Below are 27,033 nucleotides of genomic sequence, written 5' to 3'. Positions count from 1 at the left end.
GGCTCAGAAGTTGGCCTTCTGGGAGTGAGTGCTTTCCCGCACCCCTCCCCTGGCCCAGGACCCCTCACTCCTGGCTCACCTTTTCTGGCAGCTTCCTGCCCCTTGAATGTCATTTACAGCCTTTCCCACTCACCTTAACATTTTAACCTTTTTCCCCTTATCAGTGACGTTGTCATTGGTGGTCAGAGAATTAACTGTGTGTAACTGTATATTTGAGGCAAGGCAAGGGGACAGATACGTTATTAGTTGTGCAACAGAAGCCAATTAAGAGATTGGAGAGGTGAATAACACTAGTGATGGGTTGCAACTTGGGTGTGGAGCTGGGCATACCCACGTACGTCATTGTGACTCAGAAGTCCATGTCACCGCCCTGAGCCAAGTACTAAAGTAAGGCCCAAATACCACACTTACTTCATAAAGAAACCAAAGTCTGACTGCCTCCATTTCTCATGAGTGAAAAACTATTTCTATCATAGGAAACTTTTGTCTTCAGTGTGTTTGATGGTAGCATGCTATTAGATTGTGTATTCTTAAGTCTGATTTTCCCCATTATTGTGCTTTCTCCTTTTCACTTCTGCTTTGTCACTTGGAATGTTTCTAGAAGTAGAAGTCACTGCCCCTGCCTACATCAGACTGCAGTTCCGGGACATCCAGGCAACAGCAAGGGATAATTAGGAATAAATTTGGCTGGAAGAAAGGGAAAATGCAGCTTAGGCAGCTTAAACCAACAGGCTTATTTTTCTCACTCAGTAAGAGAGCTGAGGTTGTCTGACTCAGCTCAGGTTCTCAGTGAGCCATCAGCCACCAGGTGCCACCTTTCGGTGAGTGGGCTTCTATCCCTTCCAGGTGTTTCTTCATGCTCCATGGGAATTAGATGGGACATGCTTTGACTCTCTCTTCCAGAAGCTTTCTCTTCGTTTCGAAGGGGCTTCCCTTTGCGCTCGCTGGTCAATGACTCAGCCTAGTCTTGACTTATCCCCCAGGATGGGGGACAGACAGCAGGGGAGAGATCTCAGGTTGAGATGAGTGTACAGTAAGGGCTGGGAGTATCAGAAGGGGAAATCCTCTCTCAGATAGTGACAAAGCTAAGCGACCATGTGAAGGGAGAGGACAAACATCCCATGGAAAGAAGGGTAGCTGCCAGGCCTGGGGGAAGGAAGGAGCATGGTGCCGAGGCATGGGAGCAAGTGGACAGGGAGGGCTCTGCAGGTCCCCTGGAACCTAAAGCCAGGGGTTATGGAAGGCAGATCCAGATTCAGGTGTTCAGAGGATGAGGCAGAGGTGGGTAGTTTAAGGAGCTGGAGAAGAGGTATCTCCTTGGGGAGTGAAAGATGTTAGAGAGATACAGGGTTGCAGGACAACAGGGAGGTGGAAAGAGAGTGGGGGATGGACTGTGGCAGCTGGGCCCCACCAGGAAGGAAGTGGCCCCATTGGTGACTCATACAGGGAGGGGTGGGGCCAGTGGGTGGCTGGGAGCTCTGATACTTGGGCAGGTCTGGCTTCCTGCTGCCACATCTTTTGGGAGGTGAAGCCTGCAGGCCAAATAATGACCATTTTCAAAGCCTTTTTGAATAAATAAACTTTTTTGAGGTTTAATTTACATACATTAAAATTCACTCGTTTTAAGTGTTTAGTGCAGTAGGTTTTGCCAAATGTGTGCAGTCACTATACTCGATACAAAACATTCTGTCACTCAATTCAAAAACCTTTTAGTATACCTCCAGGTCTTGGTGCAAAGAGGGCTTGCTGTTGTTGGGTGTGCAGGCTCACCCAGTCCTGGAGACAGAATGGGCTCTTTGTCTGAAGGTGGGGCAGGGTGCTCCCCCAGTGGTGTGGGAACTGAGCCGACTGGAGAGTGAAGTGGGATGCATGGTGTAAGATGAATAAGGGAAAGGCTGCAGAAGTTGCATTCCCAGCATTTTCCTTCCCGGGGATTCCCAGCAGCTCAGCAGTACCGGTATGAACCAGTTTTTTTCTGACCGCCTCCAGCATGAGCTGAATTTCCGTCTGTGCAGTTGTCCTCAGCCAATTGAAAATCACCTGGAGTTGTATTCCAAGCACAAAAGAAGGTCAGAGAGAGGAGGCCCGATGATCATGATCGCCCTGTCTCCAGGGCCTAGGCTGGAGGGAGTCCTGCAGCCTTTGTGCTCTCAGGACCAGAGAGTTGACCTTGACCTTGTGACCCCAGGCATCAGTGGGTGGAAATTCCTTTCATTTTATTGTTGAGCCCAGAAGCTCCCAGCTCTCTTTGGCAAGGTTAAGCTAGGGTAAGAGGCACTGTTACTAGAGTGACCAGAGTTCTTTAAGCATTGCTCTGCTATTACTCAGTTAACCTTACTAATACCCTGCCTGGTGACTGCTGTGTGTAAATTCTGCCTGAGCCCACATCTCTCCAATGGGAATATGATTGACATTCCAGGTGCTCCAAGTAAGTTAGAAAAGCCCACAGAGAGCCTCAATAAAAGTTAGCTATACCTATCCTTGCTGCTATTAGTGTTTTTTGTTTTTGTTTTTTTTTTTTTTTACTGTTTTGTTATTCAAAGCTAATTTTATTGAAAAGAAGTAAACTTGTGATTTTGCTATGACTTTTGACTCTGGATGCAAAAGTGGATGTTGTCCCCTAGGATAAAGGAGGCTGTCTGTACAGCTGGAGAGACTCTCAATCTAAGTTCTTGCTCTTGGGTGACTTTGCCCTGTGTTTCTGGACACTTAATAGGTTTTACGAAGTAGAAGAAAGACAGTATGTTTTAGGGGTTTAATAAAGTTTGGGTTGTGCTGTTCTCCAGTACTTACTGGGTTTGAGGGTCATGCCCTATCCATAAACCTGTTGTGGCCCCGGGGAACTAAGTAAGTGTCCACAGCTAGACTTGGGGTGTGGGTCACACGGTGTGAGGGTAGACATTCTAGCACTGGAGCAAGTTTGGGGTAAATAAATTTTGATTAGGTTTTTTGTGGGTTTTTTTTTTCTTTGAGACTGAGTCTCACTCTGTCGCCAAGCTGGGGTGCAACGGCATCATCTCAGCTCACTGCAACCTCTGACTCCCTGGTTCAAGCGATTGTCATGCCTCAGCCTCCCAAGTAGCTGGGATTATAGGCACGCACCACCACGCCCAGCTAATTTTTGTATTTTTTTTTTTTTTTTAGTAGAGACAGGGTTTCACCATGTTAGCCAGGATGGTCTCGATCTCCTAACCTCATGATCCGCCTGCCTCGGCCTCCCAAAGTGCTGGGATTACAAGCGTGAGCCACCAAGCCCAGCCTTTTTCTTTTTTTTCTTTTTTTTTTCTTTTTTTTGGGGGGAGGGAACAAGGTCTCGCTCTGTCGCCCAGGCTGGAATACAATGGTGCGATCTCAGCTCACTGCAACCTCTGCCTCCCAGGTTCAAGCGATTCTCATGCCCCAGCCTCCCAAGTAGCTGGGACTACTGGCCTGCACCACCACACCCAGCTAATTTTTGTATTTTTAGTAGAGACGGGCGTTTCACCATGTTGGCCAGGCTGGTCTCGAACTCCTGACCTCAGGTGACCCGCCCACCTTGGCCTCCCAAAGTGCTGGGATTACAGGCATGAGCCACTGCGCCTGGCCTGATTAGGTTTTACGTGACAGTGGTAGCTTGCTGTTGGTTCTTGCTGTGCAGGGGTGGGATACAGCCAGACTGACTCCTGCCCAGTTTCCTGCTGTATTCAAGGGGTTTCTCCTTTTAGGTCGGGTCCTCAATTATTGGAGGCCTGGGTAGAGGCCAAGAAGTGCAGTCATTGGTCATCCCTGCTTTCACAATGAAGATGGATGTCCAGTGTGTGTGGTCCCCAGTCATCTCTGCTTCTAGAATGTAGGGAGCTCTCAGTCCTGCTGGAAAAGCTCCATGAAGTCAGAAGTACCTGAGGGTGTCCAGTGTGTTTGTGCACAGCCACCTTTTAGATCCCTGTGTCCTTGACAGAACCAGTCATGGACTGAGTGGGAGGCAGCCTTTACTTTGCCTAGGGAGTTAATGCTGAGACATCCTCTGTTTTCTCTCCTAAGAGTAAGTCAGTTTTTTTCTCTGGTGGAAATACTGCCTTTTCTCATGTTGGAGGAGAACCCTGAGTTTTCATGAGAACTGATTTAATGGAGGAAGATGAGAATCTCTTTGGAGATTCCAAACCCTGGGTTTCTTTAGCAAACATTTTGATAGCATCTGTTGAAAAGGAAAGTTTAGGCCCAGCATGGTGGCTCATGCCTATAATCCTAGCACTTTGAGAGGCTGAGACAGGCAGATCACTTGAGCTCAGAAGTTCAAGAACAACCTGGGCAACATGGTGAAACCTCATCTGCACAAAAAATATTTAATAAAAAAAATTAGCCATGCGTGATGGTGCGTGCCTGTGGTCCCAGCTACTCAGGAGGCTGAAGCAGGAGAATCACTTGAGCCCCGGAGGTGGGGGTTACATTGAGCCAAGATCGTGCCAGTCTACTCCAACCTGGGCAGCAGAGCCAGACCCTGTCTCAAAAAAAGAAAGAAAAGGAAAGTTTGCAGCCTTTTTTCATGTTCCTGATTGTTGGGTTACATTTGTATAAGATCCTTCTATAATAGGTTTTGTGGGAGGTGCCAGAAGAGAACCCCAAATCTGTCTTCCACATCAACCAGTGCACCAGAAATTAACCAGAAAGGTAAAAACCGTAAAACCTCAAATAGTTTGATTTGTAAAAACATTTTAAAAGCTGGGTGCAGTGGCTTACACATGTAATCCCAGCACTTTGGGAGGCCGAGGCAGGTGGATCACGAGGTCAGGAGTTCGAGACCAGCCTGGCCAACACAGTAAAACCCCGTCTCTACTAAAAATACAAAAATTAGCTGGGCGTGGTGGCAGGCACCTGTAATCCCAGCTACTCGGGAGGCTGAGGCAGGAGAATCGCTTGAACCCAGGAGGCAGAGGTTGCAATGAGCCGAGATTGCACCACTGCACTCCAGCCTGGGCAACAGAGCTAGACGGTCTCAAAAAAAAAAATTTTTTTTAAATATAATTCACATAACATAAATGTAATTATTGGGCCTGGTCCTGGTGACTCACAACTGGATTCCCATCACTTTGGGAGACTGAGGCAGGAGGATTGCTTGAGGCTGGGAGTTTGAGAACAGCCTGGGCAACAGATCAAGACCCTGTTTCTTTAAAAAAAAAAAAAAAAGTCATTTTTAAGTGTACCATTCAGTGGAGTTTTGTTTTTAACAGATGGGATCTTTCTGTATTGCCCAGGCCAGTCTTGAATTCCTAGGCTTAAGTGATCCTCCTGCCTCTGCTTCCCAAGTGGCTGGGACTACAGGCACATGCTACTACACCCAGCTACAGTGGTTTTTAGTATATTCACAATACTGTGCAGTCACATCTCTGGTGGTTGTTTTCTTTAAATTATTTTTTCTGAATACCAAAAAATACATGCTTATTACAGAATGTTCTAAATATTCTACAAAAAAGAAAAAGGGAAGGAAAAAAAAAGTATTCCACAAAACTCCCCTCAAAAACAGATTTCACTGAGAGACCAGACTCCCCTGCATGAGGCAGATGGTCCAGGCCTATGCATTATCATTGTGTCTTTTCTAGTTTGTGTCTAGCAGCAGTATATAGCAGTGCTCTTGGTAGTGGGACCATCTGAGTGACGTATATCTATGCCCTAGCCAGCATTATAAAAGAACCTGTCTGAAAAAAACAGAAGACCTTAAGGACCAGCATATTGGATTCTGTAGCCATCTCTACCCTCTGGTCTCCAGACTCAGACAGACCCATTTGATATCCACCCATGTCCCAGACAAGGAGCACATCTGGGTGGCATCTTGTTAGAGGGAGAATGCAAAGATCTCATAAAGTTTTGCCTTGCCTCTCCAAGTTTTTCAAGACAGTCTTACCAGAGTTTATTGATGGAAGAATTTTAGAGGCTGGGGAATGTATTGCAGAAAAGAAAAACAATGTTTCTTTTTTTTTTTTTTAACTGATGTTTTGCCAGGCGCGGTGGCTCACGCCTGTAATCCCAACACTTTGGGAGGCCAAGGCGAGTGGATCACTTGAGGTTAAGAGTTTGAGACCAGCCTGGCCAACATGGTAAAACCCCATCTCTACTAAAAATACAAAAATTACAAGCCTGGTGGCGTGCGCCTGTAATCCCAGCTACTCAGGAGGCTGAAGCAGAAGAATCACTTGAACCTGGGAGGTGGAGGTTGCAGTGAGCCAAGATCATGCCACCACACTGCCTGGGCAACAGAGCGAGACTTCATCTCAAAAAAATTAAAATAAAATAAAATAAATAAACTGGTGTTTAATTGTGCTTTTCTTTTCTTTTTACAATGAGCTTTTGTGAAGTCTTAGTATGTCTGATCTCTTAAATATTTTAAAAACTTGCATCTTTGTATGAGATGAATAAACCATTACAGTTCACAGTATCTCTGCAAATTGTAAATCAAATAATTCAGACATGAAATAGCCAAAAATAGTAGGAATATAAGTAAATTAGTTTATAGTTTTTCTAAGGAAATTCAAACTGATACTAACACCTGACTTTGTGAAGTACTTGTGAAGTATTAGACTGTGTGCTAATGCCTTTAACTAGGGTAGTCTTTACAGCATACCTATGAAGAATGTATGTATTTCTCTCCTCATAGATGAGAAAACAGCACAGAAAGGTAAGTCACTAAGAGCCTACCTCTTGAATTTGAATTTTGATCCCTGACACAGAGATCAGATTTGAATTTCCATCTCTGACCCCACACCTTGAGCTCTTAGCTCCTGAGTTTCTCCTGAGGTAGCAATGAGATTATTTCTCTATGGGGTTAGTGCCTTTCACTATGCCTTTCACTTCCGCTTTGTTTCCAGGGAAGTGAAAGGACATGAGCAAGGTGACCCTGGGCTCTTCACAGGCTGTGCTGAGCCCCTGGGGCCTTGAGGGAGGTGCATGATGGGATGTGAGCATCTGGCATCCCACAGAAAAACTGGTAGAGTTTGCAGACCTATAGACAGGAGGTCAAGAGATCACCTACCAGGTGCTGGGGCCTGGGGAGAAGGCTGACAGTAAGTGTCTCTGTTGACCTACATCCTGAGTCAGTCCCCAGGCCCAGTGTATAGGAGCTGAGGAGAGTTGTTTGGCATTGGGCCTTTGGGGTATGTGTGTTGATGGAAGGCGGCCACAGGGCATCTGTGTTATAGCTGTGGAGGTCAGAAAGTGCATCCCGAAGACAAAAGTTGTGGAAAGCAGGGAGCCTGAACGCTGAGAGAAACCCACCGTTTGGAAACAGAGACCCCACTGTCCAGGAGGAAGCAGGTTTAGCCAGCCTATGATAGACTTGCCTTGCCTGCAGAGAGCAGTTCTCTGTGGACACAGATGCATCCTGGACTTAGGGGAGCAGTGAGGTAACCCTGTACCTTCTTTGTCTTTAGTCATGGGACATTTTTTTTCGCAACACGAATGCCGGAGCCCCACCGGGCACTGCGTACCAGAGTCCCCTTCCCCTGAGCCGAGGCTCCCTGGCTGCTGTGGCCCATGCACAGTCCCTGGTGGAAGCACAGCCCAACGTGGACAAGCTCGTGGAGGACCACCTGGCAGTGCAGTCGCTCATCAGGGCATATCAGGTAAGGCGGGCGCTTTACCCACACACGAGAAAGGGTGCAGTGTTCCTTAGGTGGTGCCTCATGGGCCCTATTGGCCTTTCTGAGTGTATGTTGTCACTTTACTTATACCACCTCAAATACTAGGTGCTTTCTCCCTGCTTTGGGAGGCTGAAAAACAAATACACAAGAAAAGGAACCAGGCTAGCCCTATTTGAGCAAATCTCCTGGCACCACTAATGCCTGCCTTATAAAGGGGCTCCTTATTTCTTTTCCTTACTTGGCAAGAAATATTTGTGGGCAGGGAAACCAAGTCAGTACCCGGGCATCAAGGAGAAGTGCTGCCCATCTGCCAGTGAGCAGTGGCTGGGAGGGGTGGTGCTTTTGGATGGTTGATGCCCCCTTCTCAGTTGCTAACAACTGAATACTATAAGAGAAGAAAACCTATAGAGGTTGGGGATATGGAGGCAGGGAGAGGCAGCTGAGGGTACAGCTGAGCATACAGAGAGTGATGAGGGGCAGGGGAACTCTCCAAAAGTATTGCAGTTAGTGGCCAGTCTCATTAGGCAAGTGTTGAGCAGGACAAGGCTCCCCCCTGTCCTTTCCCAGAGCACAATAACCTAAGTTTTCTAGGATGTCCACCTGATAGGTGGGGAGAGCCCAGAGTTCAGATCTTAAGACTTCATCTGTGATATTTCTAAGGACGACAGGTAGAGACAAGTGAGCCTGGTGCTTCCCTTCTGGAAGCTCCCATGGGCATCCAGGACCCTGCCACCTGTTCTTGTGTAATTGCTTTGGTGGCAACAAGGGTACTCATGTCCCTGGGCTGTCTTTTCTCTCATGCTTTGGTTTCTGGTGGCATGGGCCATTTCCTGTGCCAGCAGGGCAGTAGTGCAGGTGTTGTAATGGGGCAACATAGGGGAGGTCCTGGGTATCTGGCCCTTCATGCCATGGCCTGGCAAGTAAGGCTGTGTCCCTGGGGCAAGTGTATTCTGCCTTAGAAAGGAGATGCATGGAGTTTTGTAAATGCCATATGCTTTAAAGTGCTGTCCACATGGATATTTGCATGAGGAGGAGGCCCAGTGGTGTTTCTTTATCACTGCCTGCACGCAGTTGGCCTCAGTAACAACTTCAGCCTGATCTTGCAGTGACTTGCCAGCAGCTGCTCCCTTCTCAAATTGCTAGCAAGAAATTGTGAAAGAATCTTAAATTGGAAGGGATTTTCTTTCTCCTTTTGGTTTTTAAATAGTTCAAATCAGATGCTTTAAGTCTGTGGTGTAGCGGGGATTTTTTGTTCTGACTACTGTGTGCTGACCTACTCAGCAGCAGCAGGGCGAGAGCCCTCACTCCTCACGGGGATATATGATAAAGGCAAACCTTCTCTTAGTAAGATGACTTCTTATCTGCACTCCTCACCAATTAAGGCCAACACTTAAACTTTCATTTTCCTACTTAGGAAAATTTTTCTTTAAATTTGATTTATTTTAAATTGAGATGGGGTCTCACTGTGTTGCCCAGGTTGGCCTCAAACTCCTAGGCTCAAGAGATCCTCTTACCTCACCCTCCCAAGTAGCTGGAACTACAGGCATGTGCCACTGTACCCAGCACCTTAGGGAAATGTTTATGTTCTAAGCTGAGGCAGGCTTCACGTTGGAGTAAGAATTGCCCAGCATATCTCATTTCTGTTTATCCGTGGAAACTGTATAAAGATCCCAAGAAACAGATCCTTTCAGACTCCCAAGTTTATCATAACCTGAGTTTATCTCTTTTTTATAAAAGTACATTTATGCACAATAGTGCTTTTAAAATAAGTTATTCCAAGACTTTTAAAAACTAATTTTGTCGTGTGGGTTTATTGGTGCTGTGTTCCTCTTTGGAAAAGGTTTGCATAACCTATGACTCTTTTAATCGTCCCCACAGCTCGCTGGATCTGCTTAATGACTTGCTTGTGTTATTGCTTCCAGGTCAGGGGTCACCACATTGCAAAACTTGATCCTCTCGGAATTAGTTGTGTAAATTTTGATGATGCTCCAGTAACTGTTTCTTCAAACGTGGGTGAGAATTAAGCTGTAAATGCTAATTTTAATGTAATTTTACTTTTTTTTTTACCCCTTCCCTCTTTTTTTTTCTTCTGTCCTTTTGTGTGTGTCCTTCCCTCTCATCGTTGCCCACTCATAGATACGAGGGCACCATGTAGCACAGCTGGACCCCCTGGGGATTTTGGATGCTGATCTGGACTCCTCCGTGCCCGCTGACATTATCTCATCCACAGACAAACTTGGTGAGGGTCTGAGAGCAGTCAGCTGCGTTGCTTGAGCTCCTCTCGCTGTGCCACGACCTGTGGTAGCCAGGATGTCCAGGCAGGAGGGAAAGGCTCTTAAGTTTCCTTTCATTCTGATCACTTGAAATTTATCGGTATTGTAGCCTTAGTGTGTTTTGGCCAAGTTATTTTTATCTTACTTTTTCAGCCAGATTGTCTGAGTCTCAAAATTTGAAAATAAAATTTTGGACAGAAAGGTTTGTGGCACAGGGAAAAGTCTTGTCCACCTGAGGCAGGTGGATCAGAAGCACTTCAGAGTATAGCTCTTTTGGCTTCAGGTTTTCAAATGTCAGTGCAGCACTGCCTTCAGTGAGGCATGTCCATGAGGCCTTGCTCAGGAACTGCTGACACAGTCATCCTTTTCTGAAGCCCAGTGTGGCCTTCCCTTGACTGGAGGCCATGTCCCTTAGGGGACGAATTCTAGAGCAAGTTGTTCAGTTTGGGTCTCCTGATTTGTAATTGCTGGTGATCACACTGAGGAAACTTTGGAAGGCATTCCCACAGCGTCAGGAGGTCAGGGCCTTTGGGAGGGGCATGTGTGGAGCACACTGGGGTTTCGTCACGGTTGCCAGAAGATAGTCCCACCTACACCCCCTCCTCCTCATGAAGTGAGGTGGGTGATGTGGCTGGGCTCTCACCTGCAGTTGCTTTGCAGAGTTAGTGTGCTTTACGTCACTGTGCTGCTAACCTGTACTAAAGAAATGATGATGTGACTAATTTTTAAATGGCCAGGGTGTTCACAATAGACACTGTGCATGCTGATGAAATTGATGATCACTTACCTGCCTAATACTGGTCTTGGGATAGGTATGAAATTAGCCTCCTCACAGGCACTTTTGGGGAATGGTACAGACAGTCTCTAAGGCTCTGCAGTGCCCGGATGTATTTATAGGCGTTACTAAGTTATGTCTAGGGGATGAGGCATGAATCATCAAGCATCATTGACTTTGGAATTGGCATTGATGGTTTGTAATTTTTTTTTTTATACCAGCCCTTTAGCAGATTTAGGAAGGGAGTTTAGAGAAATCCTCTTGAATTTTATTGATTAAGGCCAGTTCAGATGGTAGACTGGGCATGAGTTGAACCCTGTTTTTTCATTCCGTGGTGACAACTTTGTGCTCCCAAGAAGAGGGCCTCTCTTTGCAGTGTCCCAGGAGGTCTTGGAGCCTCTTCCCTACTGCTCACCCCTTAGTATAGCGATCCTTCCTGCTGGAACCCCCAGTCCCATCACAGCCTGTCTGCCCTGTGCCTCTCCAGCCCCTAGAGACTTCTAGACCTGTGGGATCCTCTTCAGGTGCTCAGAGCAGGCCAAACTCCCCAGCTGATAGACTTGCTGCTCCCTGATGAAGAGCACAGGGACTTGCATCTGGAAGCCACCTCTTCAGAGGAAAACCTCACTCTGCATTTAGGCAGGGTAGGGGAGCTGTGGAATGCTCATTTTCTTTTTCTTTTTTTTTTTTTTTTGAGACGGAGTCTTGCTCTGTCGCCCAGGCTGGAGTGCAGTGACATAATCTCGGCTTACTGCAACCTCTGCCTCCCAGGTTCAAGCAATTCTCCTGCCTCAGCCTCCTGAGTAGCTGGGACTACAGGTGCGCACCACCACACCCAGCTAATTTTTGTGTTTTTAGTAGAAACGGGGTTTCACCATGTCGGCCAGGCTGGTCTTGAACTCCTGACTTCACGATCCACCCACCTCAGCCTCCCAAAGTGCTGAGATTACAGGCGCAAGCCATCGCGCCCAGCTGGAATGCTCATTTTTTACAAGCAGCAAAACATTCGAACAGGAGAGAAGCAGATGAAGTGACTGACTCTCCCTCTCCTTCCAGAACCTGCATCGTCCCAGCTCCTTGTCCCAACTGTGCACGTTAGTATAACCAGGGGAGCTCTAAATCTCTCCTCTCTTCCCCTTCAGACTAATATCAAGAGGGGCCACACCTAGGTAAACCCAACCCAGCATAGTCTTTTAACGGTGAGAAACCCTAAGCACTGTCAACATACACACTAATTTCCCATCTCATTAGTGGCCGAGGCAGGGCCAGAATCTGGGAATCTCTTCTCAGGCCATCACAAGGTCTCACCATATATTTCACTCTGGAATAGTGTCCTCAGTATTTCTGTGAGGTTTGTGGTTCCAGATTCAGCAACAACATCATGGTGAGGGTGAGAGGACAAGAGGACTTTATAAACCAAGAAACTAAAACATATAGAAGTGGCCCTTCCTGAAATCCTTTGAGAAAGGAAAACTTCTGATCTCTCTGGCCAGGAGCCCTTTGGAACCACTGAGAGAGAGAGTCAGGGAGTAGTCTCCACGTTTCAAGAGGAAGGTGCATTTTAATCCTGTGGATTTGAAATAGTATGACCTAAAAATCGCACTAAAGTCTTCAGGTACAAAAAATGGAAACCACGTAAACTTGTTAAAACATTTGTATCTGTAGGAAAATTGGTCTCAAACACTCACCCTTGATGTATGCAGGTCTTCAAGAAAACAGCAGGTCAGATGTGACCGCTAGACAGTTTGTAGAACACTTCAAGACCCGTCATCTCATTCGAACCTCAGAGAGCCTGGACTCTGGAGCCACACTCCCTGGATTGGAATCCCAGCCCACTATTACTAGCTGTGTGACCTTGGGCTAGTTGCTTAACCTCTCTGTGCCTCATCACCTCATCTGTAAGGCAGGGGTGTTGGTACCTACCTCCTCAGGTGGTTTCAAAATTGAATAAACTCCTTAAAATAGTGCCTGGACCTTAACTGTGTGCCAAGTGGGCTTACTAGCAATCTTTTGAGATGAGTAGCTGCCAAACTCTCTGGTAATAAGATAAATTCAGAAACTGAGAGGTCAAGCAAAAAGACCAGGAACACACAGGAGTTAGTGGTGAAGACTGCCCTGTAGCCAAATGATAAGGAAGCAGCGTAGCATCTAGTGCAGGAATTTGCAAACTAAGAAGTGAGGACTCTGTATGGGGGATGTTTGGGGCCCAGGAGAACTATTTGCCAGCTTAGGAATGAGGCAGTAGAAGGGGGTAGGCTGAGTGGCAACCTGGTGACCTGACCAGTGTGTAGATGGGTCAGGGATTGTTGTGTAGTGGTGTCCTGTGTCACATGACTATTTCCCCAGAGCTAGGATTCTTGCCGTGCCTCCGCTTAGCCGCCCTTCCCACCTCCCTGTGGATGCAGGCACAGATTCTTCCTCTCCTTGGGGAAACAGGCTCACAGCAGTGATCATACCCATGTTTGAACATAGCCTGTGGTGCTTCTGTCAGAGCTTGTTCTGTCTTTTGTTGGAAAAGCTCCAGGTAGGGGGCAGTGATGGAGGGCAGGAGCCGTTGGCAAAGCCATTCATTCTCAAAGGGCACTGATGATGCTGCCCTGAAAACAGTCTGCCAGCTGAGCACCTGGGTGGTTGGCCAATTTGGTCTGCAGTGCAAGCAGGGAATTCTGTCCACTCTGAGTTTTTTAATAAAGTGGAATATATGCTATAGTTTCCACTGAGTTGACCTTTTATGACCATTTTTGAAAAGTTTGGGAAATCCTGGCTTAGGGCACCTGTCTTCACTTCTCAGAAATTCTCCTGGTCCCTGAAGTAATAAGGAAAGATAATTAACAAGTAGACTCTGGCCAGTTAGGAGAGACTGTACAGACACAGAACTCCTCAGTAGCACCAGAGTGTCAGGATTTACCATCAGATGTTATGGACACACTCTTGCCCTCAGTTTTATCTTTCAAGTGTAGCATGACAGAACTTGTTATGAATACAGTAAAAAATATTGTTGAGATGGTAGGGCCAGTGGTTTATTATTATTATTATTATTATTATTGAGATGGAATTTCGCTCTTTTGCCCAGGCTGGCGCGCAATGGTGCCATCTTGGCTCACTGCAACCTCCGCCTCCCGGGTTCAAGTGATTCTCTTGCCTCAACCTCCGGAGTAGCTGGGATTACAGGCACCCATCACCACATCCAGCTAATTTTTGTATTTTTAGTAGGGACCGTGTTTCACCATGTTGGCCAGGCTGGTCTCTTACTCCTGACCTCAGGTGATCCACCTGCCTTGGCCTCCCAAAGTGCTGGAATTACAGGCATGAGCCACCACACCCAGCCTAATTAAATTTTTAAAATTTAAATAGAGACAGGGTTTCACCATGTTGCCCAGGCTGTTCTCAAACTCCTCTGAGCTCAAGCAGTCCACCTGCCTCCGCCTCCCAAAGTGCTGGGATTACAGGAGTGAGCCAACCGTGCCCAGCCTAGTGATTATTTTCATTAACAATTTTTAAAATTAATTTTAGAACAGTTTCTCAATTATGTGTGGATTATGTTCCATAACTGTGCAGGTGATGGCTGGAACAGAGATAACTTTTTTTTTTTTTTGAGATGGAGTTTTGCTCTTGTTGCCCAGGCTGGGGTGCAATGGCACAACCTCAGTTCACTGCAACCTCCGCTTCCCAGGTTCAAGCGATTCTCCTACCTCAGCCTCCCAAGTAGCTGGGATTACAGGCACCCACCGCCATGCCCAGCTAATTTTTTGTATTTTTAGTAGAGACGGGGTTTCACCATATTGGCCAGGCTGCTCTCGAACTCCTGACCTCAGGTGATCCACTCGCCTCAGCCTCCCAAAGTGCTGGGATTACATGTGTGAGCCACCACACCTGGCCAGAGATAACTTTTTAACGAAGTGTTAAAGTTAGGGGCCAGTTTCCAGGTAAATCTCCAGATGCCCATCTTAATTTGTGCCAGGCTGTACTATAAACCTCATTTCCCTGGGGAAAGAGGGTTCAGAGTTCCAACATGAGATACTTTATTTTTTTATTTTATTTTATTTTTAAAATAGAGACAGGGTCTTATTATGTTGCCCAGGCTTGTCTCGGACTCCTGGGCTCAAGCAACCCTCCTGCCTTGGCCTTTCAAAGTGCTAGAATTACGGCAGTGAGCCACCGCACCCAGCTGACACGTATTAAATACACATTTCTCTTCACTCACATTCCATAGTGAGGTTCCTTGACAGCAAATTTGCAGATCCAGAGAATGAGGCACCAACCTCATGTTACAATATCCCTGAATGGATCCAGTCAGAGTGGGAGGTAGTGGCAGCCCAACGTCTTCTGGTAGGAGGGCTCCTAGGGAGGCTTTTTCCACTGGCTGTTGAAGAAGGGTCATCAGTTGAGGTGCCATGGTAGATATGGGTGTATATTGCAAAACACTAGAACCCGGGTATTACCAATAGAAAGGTCTAGACAGTGAGTCCCAACAGTGAGGCCCACTCATTTGCCTAATTAGAAACAGTTAGAAACTCTTGCTTAATTAGAAATTCTTGCCCTCGTTTTTTCTTGCTGTTGTTTGGTTTTTTTTAATTATTATTTTTGGTTTTTTGAGACAGAGTCTTACTCTGTTGCCCAGGCTGGAGTGCAGTGGTGCAATGTCAGCTCACTGCAACCTCCACCTCCCAGGTTCAAGTGATTCTCGTGCCTCAGCCTCTCAAGTAGCCGGGATTACAGATGTGCACCACCATGCCCGGCTAATTTTTGCATTTTTAGTAGAGAAGGGATTTCACTGTGTTGGTCAGGCTGGCTTTGAACTCCTGGCCTCAAGTGAGTCACCCGCCTCAGCCTCCCAAAGTGTTGGGATTACAGAGGTGAGCCACACTGCGCCTGGCCCAATTTTATCTTTCAAGTGTAGCATTTGAATTAGTTTCCCACTTAAAAATGCCACTGTCTGTGGTTTCGGTGTAAATTCTGTAGTATAACTTTTCACAGTGACAAAAATGATTGAGGTGTACTTTACTGGGTTTTTTGTTGTTGTTGTTTTGTTTTTTGAGACAGAGTCTCTTTCTGTAGCCCAGGCTGGAATGCAGTGGCACGATCTCGACTCACTGCAACCTCTCCTCCTGGATTCAACCAATTCTGCCTCAGCCTCCTGAGTAGCTGAGACTACAGGTGTGCGCCACCACACCAGGCTAATTTTTGTATTTTTAGTAGAGACAGGGCTTCACCATATTGGCCAGGCTGGTCTCAAACCCCTGACCTCGTGTAATCCACCTGCCTAGGCCTCACAAAGTGCTGGGATTACAGGCGTGAACCACTGTGCCTGGCCTAATTAAATTTGTTTTTTTTATTTTTATTTTTATTTTTTTTTGAGACAGAGTCTCGCTCTGTTGCCCAGGCTGGAGTGCAGTGGCAGGATCTCAGCTCACTGCAACCTCTGCCTCCCAGGTTCAAGCAATCCTCCTGCTTCAGCCTCCCACATAACTGGGATTACAAGCATGTGCCACTACGCCCGGCTAATTTTTGTATTTTTAGTAGAGACGGTGTTTCACCATGTTGTCCAGCCTGGTCTCAAACTCCTGAGCTCAACTGATCCACCTGCTTTGGTCTCCCAAAGTGCTGGGATTATAGGCATGAGCCACCGTGCTCAGTGAGATGTACTTTAATGTGAGATTTAAACATAATTAAAGGAGAATTAAAAACCAATTGTATAAATAAATGGGAAGAAAGTGTGAAACTTCTCTCGAATTTACCATTGATGTTTACAAATTGCTAATACCATTTTATGAAATGAACTTGAGTTAAATAGTTAAAAAGTCAGTTTAAAAGTTCAAAAATGTGGCAAAATATCAACTACTTAGCTCTTGCCTTTCTCTGACAACCTGCTGTCATTAACAGCACAGCGAGTCATGACAAAGTTTCCATACATCGTCCTGACCTTCCAGGGCTCTCTGGTTTGTTCCTTTGATGGCTGAGAAAAATAAGCTAAAAATAGAGTTGATGTTTAATTAGCTTTTGTAATTTCAGAGTGATATAGAGCAGTTCATTTAGTAAGCATTGATTGCTGTGTGCAGCGTGCTGTGTGCCACAGATAACCGAGGAGCTGGAGATGAGGTTTCCTAAGTGACTCGGGAGGGCGGGGCCAAGCTAAGAACATAACCAGGGTGGTTGAAGCCATGGGCGATATGGTCACCCTCAAGGAGAATGAAGCTGGCCAAGTAGACATCTGACATTTGAGAAGATTCTTTGACTGGAGATACCCAGAAACTGGTAAACCGAGTCCCCTAGCTCCCAGCATCACATTCCTGCCTCTGTGCTTCACTTGGAAGTACTGTGGCCAAATCTCTATCCGCTCCCTCTCTCTTCCCTCACAGCACCTGCACTCTTCACGAAGTAATTTACAATGCTTCAGAGCACTCAGGTGTTGGAAAATCTGTGTGCTTTCTGTAAATTGTGACAACCAGAATATCTTCTGTTGTTCTCTTCACTCTCCTCTTCTTTGGTTTGTGTGTTTTGTTTGCCTTTTATTTTAAAAATATAAAAAAGTACAGATAAAAGTAAGAGCATTCACATACTCAGTACTAAGAATGTAAACATTTTACCACATTGCCTTTAGATTTTTAAAAATGGGAATGAGTATTTAAGGTTCCTTTTGAGGCCCTCCCCTGTGTGGATCCTTACCTGGAGTCTCCAGGGTGACTAACATACACCTCACTTATGGCATCTTGACATGGTCTCATGTCTTGGTTTTGAAGATTGAAGGAGAAAATTTAAGATTCTTCATCCTTGCCTTAAGCAAAATATTGACATTTAGATACTCTGTTGTCTTAAGAGCCACTTGGCTCTGAGTTCTTCAGTGGTTATTGTTCCCTGGGGGAAGGAGACAGTGTGGCTTGCCCAGGACTGGAGACCTGCAGCCCCTGTCACAGCCCTAGGAAGCAGGCCTGTTTCCTGGGGTCTGAGTCTGACTTCAAAGGAAGCGCTCGCTGGCCTTTCTCTGCACTCCCAGTACAGGGAGCATACCCAGTGACAGCACTCTGAGTGCTCAACTATCAGCCTCTCTGTGTGCCTGTGTTACTGCCTACTTTCCTGACCCCGTCCCCCAGGCTCGCACGCCCAGACAGTAAGGGTCAGGAGCATGTTTTGTGTATCCAAATAAATGTCTTGATTTCACCAGTGGCTCAGAAAGCTGTTATGTATAGTAGAAATCCAATTAAAAGTTTACAGGTAGAAGGAAATGTACAGCTGTGGAGACGTAGCTGTGCCTCTTGAGTGGTTTTCAGCTAGCAAGCTCTTCTTTTCTAGTTTGCCTTCTTGAGCTGGGAGATCAAGGATTCCTTCCATTCTTTAGAATTCTTCAAAATCTTACAGTTTAGAGTAGTCTGCCGCCTGAATCTAGTGCTGAGAAATATCTACTCTAAAAATTAGGCTTTTTCATTTTCTTTTCCTCAATTTTCATCTCAAAGTAGTGACTTCCCAGGAAAGTGCTGTTATCCGCCACTTCTTGAAGCTAAGGAGATGAGGAGCTCTCAAACGACGCTGCCTGATGGCTTTCCATTGTCAGGGTGCTGATTCACCTTATTCCAGCTGTTCTATGAATCATTTCCATGTTTAACAAAATTGACCCCCCTGACCATGTAACCCACCCACTTCTCCCTTGATGTGTGTATGTGTCCCTGTGATGGTGTCTGTGCTACCCGTTACTGCAGTAATGGTGTAGGGTTTTGGTGTTTGGGTCTTTTTTAAACTAACTCTCACCTGTCTTTTTCCTTCTGCGCTCACCCATGATACCCCACTCTGCCTCTCAGATCTTGCAGTTTTCAAGGAACGACTTCGAATGCTAACAGTAGGAGGTATGAAAATAATGAGCCTTTCACCTTTTCAGAGTTGAGGACTTCATTTGAATAGGATGTGCAACTTTTCCTAGCATGCAATATGGGGAAAGTTGACACAGCTTCTGTCACGTGTTTTTAAGTTTGTTAATTGTTCTGAAATATGTTTTTCCCTTCTTTTAGTTATTAACCAATAAGTAGAGCTACTTATATGGTATTGTTTTGTTTCTGTTCATTTGTGTTTCAAAGAGCACTTTTCATCTTCACGTGTGCTTCATCGCTTCACTGTGAGCTTCCATCTTCAGCATAATTCACCTTTAGCTGCTGCCATAGCCAGCTGGGCACATGAAGCCATGTTCAGCTCTGCATGGTGGCTTGTCCTGTCCTCCACATTCTGTGCTGAGTCTTTGACTGGACTCTGGATTCTTCCAGATTCTGCTTCCTGGGCATTTTGGGCAAGATTTCCAAAATGTTTTATGTTTGAAGGCCAACTGAAGTATTAATAAAAACTTACCGAGAACTCTTAGTGACCCTCAGTTGGGCAAAACACATTTGAGGAATCCAGAGTCTAAATGCTGGGGGATCATCAGCCTATTGTCATCCACCCTGGTGGCCAGTCTCTTCTTTACACTCTGGCTTCTCTAAGCAGTTATCTTTTTTCTCCTTCTTCTAATATCTGTGAAACTCTACTTTTTAATTACACTTTTTATTTTGAGATCATTGTAGATTCATATGCACTTGTGAGAAATAACAGTTCTGTGCCCTTTGGCCAGCTTCCCCAATGGTAACATCTTGAAAAGCTATAGTACAACATCACACCACTACACTAAATTGATAAAATAAGACTCTAGACATCCATCACCACGAGGATTCCTCCTGTTGCCCTTTTATGACCATATCTACTTCCCTGCCATCCCAGCCACTACTTGTATTCCCTGGCAACCACTATTTTGTTCTCCATTTCTGTAATTTTGTCATTTCAGGAATGTTATACATGTGGAATCACAGTATGTAACCTTTGGGGATTGGCATTTTTCAATCAGCATAATTTTCTTAGAGATTCATGTAGGTTGTTGGTGTGAATCAATAGTTTGTTCCTTTTTATTGCTGAGTAGTATTCCATGGTGTGGATGTACTATGATTGTTTTTAACCATTCACCTGTTGAAGGACCTCTTCATTGGAGTGGATTGTTTCCATTCTTTGGCTAATAGGATCTTTTGCAGAGCAGAAGTTTTTAATCTTTTTTCCCCCCTCGTTTCCTACCTCAGCTTATATGCCCAAAGTTTTTAAGCTTGATGACATCCAGTTATTAATTTTCCTTTTATGGATTGTGCTTTTGGTATGAAGTCTAAGAACTCTTTCCTTAGCCCTAGATCCCTAAAATGTTCTCCTATGCATTTTTCTAAAGGTTTTATAGTTTTGTGTTTTACATATAAATCTATGATCCATTTTAAGTAAATTTCCATGTAAGGCATTTAGATCAAGATTCTTTTATTGTTCATTTTATATTTTTGTGTGTAGATGTCTAGTTGTTCTGGTGCCATTAGCTGAAAACTCTGTCTTCATTGAATTGCTTTTGTACTTTTGCCAAAAATCAGTTGGACTTATTGGTGTGGGTCTATATCTGGATTTTCAGTTATTTCCTTTGTGTGTCTGTTTTTCCATCGATACCACAGTGTCTTGATTACTGTAGCTACTAAATTTTATTTTTCATTTACAATATCGTTTTAACTATTCAGGGGCCTTTTCCTTCTCCATATAAATTTGAGGATAAGCATATCTATGTCTACATATACCTTGCTGCCATTTTGATAGGAATTGGCTTAAACCTATAGATCCATTTAGGGAGAAAATACATTTTTACCATGTTGTCTTCCAATCCATGAACATAGTATGGCTCCTCATTTATTTGGATCACTGATTTTTTTAATCAGCTTTTTGTAGTTTTAAGCATATACATTGTATATATGTTTTGTTATATTTACACTTAACTATTATTTTCTTTTTTAACATTGGTGTCCACGTATTCGTTGGTAGTATATAGAAATATAATTGATTTTAGTGTTTATGTTGCATTCTGAGATCCTGATGAACTCATTCTAGGGCTTTTTTTTTTTTTTTGTAGATTCCTTAGGATTTTCTATATAGACAGTCATGTCATCAGAAAATAGGAAGTTATTTCATCCTTCCCAATCTGTGTGCCTTTTATTTCCTTTTCTTGCCTTATTACAGTAGCTACAACTTTTAGCACTGTATTGAATAAGAGAGGTAAGAGTGGTGAGCCTTATGCCCTGTTCCTGATCTAAGGGTGAAAGCATTTAGTCTTTCATCATTAAGTATAATGTTAACTGTAGATTTTTTGTAAATGCTGTTTATCAAGCTGAGGAAGTTCCTCTGTATTCATATTTTTTCTGATAGTTTTAATTATGAATGTATATTGAATTTTGTCAGATGTTTTTCCTGCATCGATATGATCTTGTGATTTATTTATTTATTTATTTATTTTTTTGGAGGCTGATTCTTGCTCTGTCACCCAGTCTGGAGTACAGTGGTGCAATCTCAGCTCACTGCAACCTCCACCTCCCAGGTTCAAGCAATTCTCCCACCTCAGCCTCCCAAGTAGTGGGGGCTACCAATGTGCACCACCACGCCCGGCTAATTTTTGTACTTTTAGTAGAGGTGGGGTTTCACTTTGTTGGCTAGGCTGGTCTAGAACTCCCGAACTCAGGTGATCTGCCCACCTCACCCTCCCAAAGTTCTGGGATTGCAGGCATGAGCCACCACACCCGGCCGATTTTTATTCTTTAATGTAGACTATTTAATGCTAATGTAGTGGATTGTATTGATTGATTTTTGATTATTCAACCAGCCTTGGATTAGTGGAATAAACACCATTTGATCATGGTATATAATTCTTTTTATATGTCTTTGTATCTGTCTCTTTATATATTTTGCATCCATATTGATGAGGGATATTCATCTTTTTTTTTTTTTTGTACTGTCTTTGCTTTTGGTATCAGGGTAATTCTGGCTTCATAAAATGAATTGAGAAGTGTTTCTCCTATTTTCTGAAAGACATTGAATAGAATTGGTGTTAACTCTTCTTCAAATACTTGATAGAATTTTCCAGCGAAATCATTTGGGCTTAGAGGTTAATTTTTCACAAGGTTTTTATTTATTAATTAGATTTCCTTATTAGCCATAGGGCTTTTCTAATTATCTGTTTCATATTGGGTGAGTAATGGTAGTTTGTGTTCTTCTAGAAGTGGTTTATTTCATCTAAGTTGTCAAATGTGTGTAGTGTTATTTATAGTATTCCCTTATTTTTGAGAGTCATTTTTTTTTATTTCTTTTTCAACGTCAAGAAAAGGAACAGAATCTTCTTGATATTTGAAGGGTCTGTATTGATATCCCGTTTCATTCCTGATATTGGTCATTTGTGTCCTCTTTTTATTTGTCAGTCTTGTAAGAGATTTGTCAATGTTACTATCTTTTCAAAGAACCAGTTATTTGTTTCATTGGTTTTTCTCTGTTTTGCTGTTTTCAATTTCATTGATTTTTGCTCTTTATTATTTCCTTACTTCTGCTTATTGGCTTTTGGATTGTTTGTTGTTTTTCCCTCTTTTCTAGGAATGGGAACTTAGATTATTGATTAGAGACTGTCCCTCTTTTCTGATGTATTTACTACTATAAATTTTTCTCTCAGTACTGGTTTAGCTGTCCTACAAAGTTTGATATGTTATATTTTCATTTTCTTTCAGTTGTTTTTGAGACAAGGTCTTGCTCTGTCATTCAGGCTGTAGTGCAGTGGCATGATCACAGCTCACTGCAGCCTCTAATTCCTGGGCTTAAGTTATCCTCCCACCTCAGCCTCCTAAGTAGCCAAGACTACAGTTGTATGCCACCATGCCTGGCTATTTTTAAAATTTTTTATAGAGATGAAATCTCACTGTATTGCCTGGGCTGGTCATTATTGTATTCTTTGTATACCCCTTGATATTTTGTCTTTGGCCTTTGGATTATTTAGAAGGGTGTTATTTAGTTTACAAGTGTTTGGAGATTTCTTGTTACCTTTCTTATTATCACTTTCTAGTTGGATTTCATTGTGGTTGGAGAATGCACCCTATATGATTTGAATTGTGCTAAATTTGTTGGGTTTTTAAAAAATGGCCCACCATATTGTCTGTCTTGGCATATGTTTCATGGATGCTTGGAAAGAATGCCACCGTTGAAATGCTATTGTTGGGTGGAGTATTCTCTAAATGTCTGCTAGAGCCAGGCATGGTGGTTCATGCCTATAAACCCAGGACTTTGAGAGACCAAGATGGGAGGATCACTTGAAGCCAGGAGTTTGTTGCCTGGCAACATAGCAAGACCCATATTTCCACCACCACCAACAACAAAATTAGCCAAGCATGATGGTGCATGCCTGCAGTCCTAGGCACTCAGGAGGCTAAGGTGGTAGGATCATTTGAGCCCAGAAGTTTAAGGCTGCAGTGATCTATGATTGCACCACTATACTCTGGCCTGGGTGACCCTATCTCTAAACTACACATACATGTGCATGCACACACACACACACACACACACACACACACGTCTGTTAGATCCTGTTAGTTAATGGCTGTTGGGTTCTGTATTTTTGCTGAATTTCTGTCTAGTTTTTTAGTCAGTTACTGAGAGAGGGGTATTAAAGTCTTCAGCTATAAATGTGGGTCTTATCAGATTTGGGGTCACTTATTTTGCAGCTCTGTTCTTTGGTGTATACACATTTCAGATTGCTGTATCTTCTCAGTAGATTTACCCTCTTACCATGATGGAATGTCCCTCTTTGTCTCCGGTAATTTTCTTTGCTCTGAAGTCACTTCATCTCATATTAATATAAGCCACTCCTACTTACATTTGATTAATGTTTACATGATACATTTTTTCCTCCCTTTACTTCAACTTGTCTATATCACATTTGAAGTGAGTTTCTTGTGGATAAGCATATAGGTGGGTTTTGTTTTATATTCCACTCTTCTCATAATCTCTGTCTTCTATTTAATATATTTAGGTCATTTATATTTAATGTAATTAGTGGTATGTTAGGGCTCAAGTCTGCCATTTTACTATTTTTTTTTGTTCTGCTTTTCATTGCTTTGCTTTCATTTTCCTGTGCTGTGGATTTTTAAACCCACATTAAAAAAATTTTTTTTAATTATGTATAGTTTGTGGTTTGTTTGTTTTTTGAGACGGAGTTTCACTCTTTCACCCAGGCTAGAGTGGTGCAGTGGTGTGATCTTGGCTCACTGCAACCTCTGCCTTCCAGTTTCAATCGATTCTCCCGCCTCAGCCTCCCAAGTAGCTGGGATTATAGGCGCCTGCCACCACACCCAGATAATTTTTTTGTATTTTTAGTAGAGGTGGGGTTTCACCATGTTGGCCAGGCTGGTCTCGAACTGACCTCATGATCTACCTGCCTTGGCCTCCCAAAGGGCTGGGATTACAGGCGTGAGCCACCACGCCTGGCGTGTTTTTGAGTGTATCCTTTTATATAGCATTTTTAGTAGTTGTTTTAGGTATTACTACTTTATATAGACATAACTTATCATCTACTAGTGTCATAACTTTTCAGTACGTATTAAGTATGGAAACCTTACCTCCTTTTATATCTCTTTACTGTCCTGCATTTATAATATAATTATCTTAGATATTTTCTCTACATACATTTAGAACTTCATCAGACAGAGTCATAAGTTTGCTTCAACCATCAAACATAATTTAGAAGACCCAAGAGGAGGAGAATCTGATCTATTTACCCAGATTTTTGCTTTTTGTGTTCTTTCTTCCATCTTGGTGTTCCAAGATTCCTTCTTTTATTGTTTCCTTTCTGTTTAAAATACTTCCTTTGGCCAATTTTTTAGGGCAGGTCTGCTGGTGACAAACTTAGTTTTCCTTTGCCTGGGAACTTCTATTTCCCCTTCATTCCTACAGGACATTTTTGGTGGATATAAGATTCTGGTTAGACATAATCCTTTTCCCTTTTCTTTCAGCTCTTGAAAAGTGTTGTGCCATTTCTTTCTTTTCTTTTCTTTTCTTTTTGAGACAGAGTCTCACTCTGTTGCCCAGGTTGGAGTGCAGTGGTGTGATCTCTGCTCACTGCAACCTCCGCCTCCCGGATTCAAGCGATTCTCCTGCCTCAGCCTCCTGAATAGCTGGGATTATAGGCACGCACCACCACGCCTGGCTAATTTTTGTATTTTTAGTAGAGACGGGGTTTCACCATGTTGGTCAGGCTGGTCTTGAACTCCTGCCCTTGTGATCTGCCCCACCTCGGCCTCCCAAAGTGCTGGGATTACCGGCTTGAGCCACCATGCCCAGCCTGTGCCACTTCTTTCTACCCTCCATGGTTTCTGATGAGAAATCTGTCATTTGAATTGTTTTCCCTATAGGTAAAGTGTCACTTTACAACAACTGCTTTTAACATTTTTTCTTTGATTTTGTTTTTCAGAAGTTTAATTATCATGTGTTTTGGCATGGATTTCTTTGGGAATATCCTGTGTTTGTTTTTTGTTTTTTTTTTTGTTTGTTTGTTTGTTTGTTTGTTTGTTTTTTGAGACAGAGTCTCGCTCTGTCGCCCAGGCTGGAGTGCAGTGGCGCGATCTCGGCTCACTGCAAGCTCCGCCTCCTGGGTTCACGCCATTCTCCTGCCTCAGCCTCTCCAAGTAGCTGGGACTACAGGCGCCCGCCACCACGCCCGGCTAATTTTTTGTATTTTTAGTAGAGACAGGGTTTCACCGTGGTCTCGATCTCCTGACCTCGTGATCCGCCCGCCTCGGCCTCCCAAAGTGCTGGGATTACAAGCGTGAGCCACCGCGCCCGGCCGGGAATATCCTGTGGATTCACTCAGCTTCTTGAATCTTTGGGTTTGGTCTTTTACCATATTTGGGAAGTTTTTAGCTAAGTACCTTTTCAGCCACCCTCTTTATTCTCTGCTTCTTTGATTTTATCCATTTATATGTATGTGAAATCTTTGATTATACTGTCACATGTCCCCTGAGGCTCTATTCATTTTTTATTTTCTTTCTGTTCTTCAGATCGGTTAATTTCTGTTGTTCCGTCTTCAAATATACTGATTCTCTGCCCCTCCATTCTGCCATTGAGCCTATCCATTGAATGTTTTTTGATTTTTAAAAAAATTTCTGTTTGGTACTTCTTTACACCTTCAGTTTTTGGCTGAGACATTGTAATTTGTGACTCACTTTTAAAATTGTCTCTATCGTGTTCTTAATTGCTCATTGAAATTGTTTGGGCCAGGTGCGGTGGCTTACGCCTGTAAGCCCTTTGGGAGACCAAGACAGGCAGATTGCTTGAGCTCAGGAGTTCGAGACCAGCCCGGCCAACATGGCAAAACTCCATCTCTATTAAAAATACAAAAACTAGTCTGGGTGCTGTGGCTCATGCCTTTAATCCCAGCACTTTGGGAGACTGAGGCGGGCAGATCATTTGAGGTCAGGAGTTCTAGACCAGCTTGGCCAACATAGTGAAACCCCGTCGCTACTGAAAATACAAAAATTAGCCGGGTGTGGTGGTGCACGCCTGTAGTCCCAGCTGCTCTACTTAGGAGGCTGATGCAGGAGAATTGCTCAAACCTGGGAGGCGGAAGTTGCAGTGAGCTGAGATCGTGCCACGGCACTCCAGCCTGGGCAACAGAGCGAGACGCTGTCTCAAAAAAAAAATTACAAAAACTAGCTGGGCGTGGTGTCGTGCACCTGTAGTCCCAGCTACTCAAGAGGCTGAGGTTGGAGGATCACCTGAGCCCTGGAGGTTAAGGCTGCAGTGAGCAGTGATCGAACCACTGCACTCCAGCCTATGCGACAGAGTGAGACCCTGTCTCAAAAAAAAAAAAAGAAATTGATGATGACTCTGTTCAAATCTTAGGAGATTCTAACATATTGGTCATCATGGTGTTGATGTCTGTTGATTGTCTTTTCTCATTCACTATGAGATATTCCTGGGTCTTGTTATGAATTATAGTTTATTGAAACCAGGACATTTTGGGTATCGTGAGAGTCAGGATCTTATTTAAATCTTCTGTTATAGCAGACCTTTTGTAGACACTGTTCCCCACTGTGGTGGGGGAAAGGGAGGGCACCACCTCGTTATTGCCAGCAGAGGTGGAAGTCCTTCTCCCACTCAAGTATCCACCGTTACTGGGATTAGGGGAAGGGGCCGATGCATTACCTCCCAGAGAGGAGGACATTTTGGATTCCCTCTTGTGCCTTCTCTGAAACCTCTGTGATGGGGTTGGGTGCTAGGGCCCATTACAGCCTGGTGAGGGTGGGGTCACAGTGTTTTCTGTGGTATTTGGCTGTAGTAGAGCAATTTTTGTCTAAAAGTTTTTTGTGTTGATATGCTACCTCTTTCCTGGTCTTTTGGTAGAGAGCAGCTTTTGTCGGGCTTTTGTTATCAAATACACTTCTTAAAGTTTTGGGGTTGTGGGGGGGAGGGACAGCATTAGGAGATATACCTAATGCCAAATGACGAGTTAATGGGTGCAGGAAATCAACATGGC

At 44.1% G+C, this 27,033-nt stretch overlaps 1 protein-coding gene across 11 annotated transcripts in view; it reads left to right on the top strand.

Moving 5' to 3' along the window:
- Positions 1-27,033, top strand: part of OGDH (oxoglutarate dehydrogenase) — a 104,416-nt gene that overhangs the window by 32,308 nt on the left and 45,075 nt on the right. For 4 of the 11 annotated variants that reach the window (XM_055293247.2, XM_063608939.1, XM_063608942.1 and 1 more), the window contains 2 exons: positions 7,401-7,592; positions 9,533-9,623. In XM_055293247.2, the coding sequence (XP_055149222.1) occupies positions 7,401-7,592; positions 9,533-9,623 (283 nt within the window). Of the gene's footprint in view, positions 1-7,400; positions 7,593-9,532; positions 9,624-9,746; positions 9,850-18,451; positions 18,497-27,033 lie in introns of all 11 variants that reach the window. The other 7 variants (XM_055293246.2, XM_063608938.1, XM_063608941.1 and 4 more) reach the window with 3 other exon arrangements.

Source organism: Symphalangus syndactylus, chromosome 9, assembly GCF_028878055.3.
Source record: "Symphalangus syndactylus isolate Jambi chromosome 9, NHGRI_mSymSyn1-v2.1_pri, whole genome shotgun sequence".
Lineage (NCBI taxonomy): Eukaryota > Metazoa > Chordata > Mammalia > Primates > Hylobatidae > Symphalangus > Symphalangus syndactylus.
This window is presented reverse-complemented; position numbering and strand designations above follow the sequence as displayed.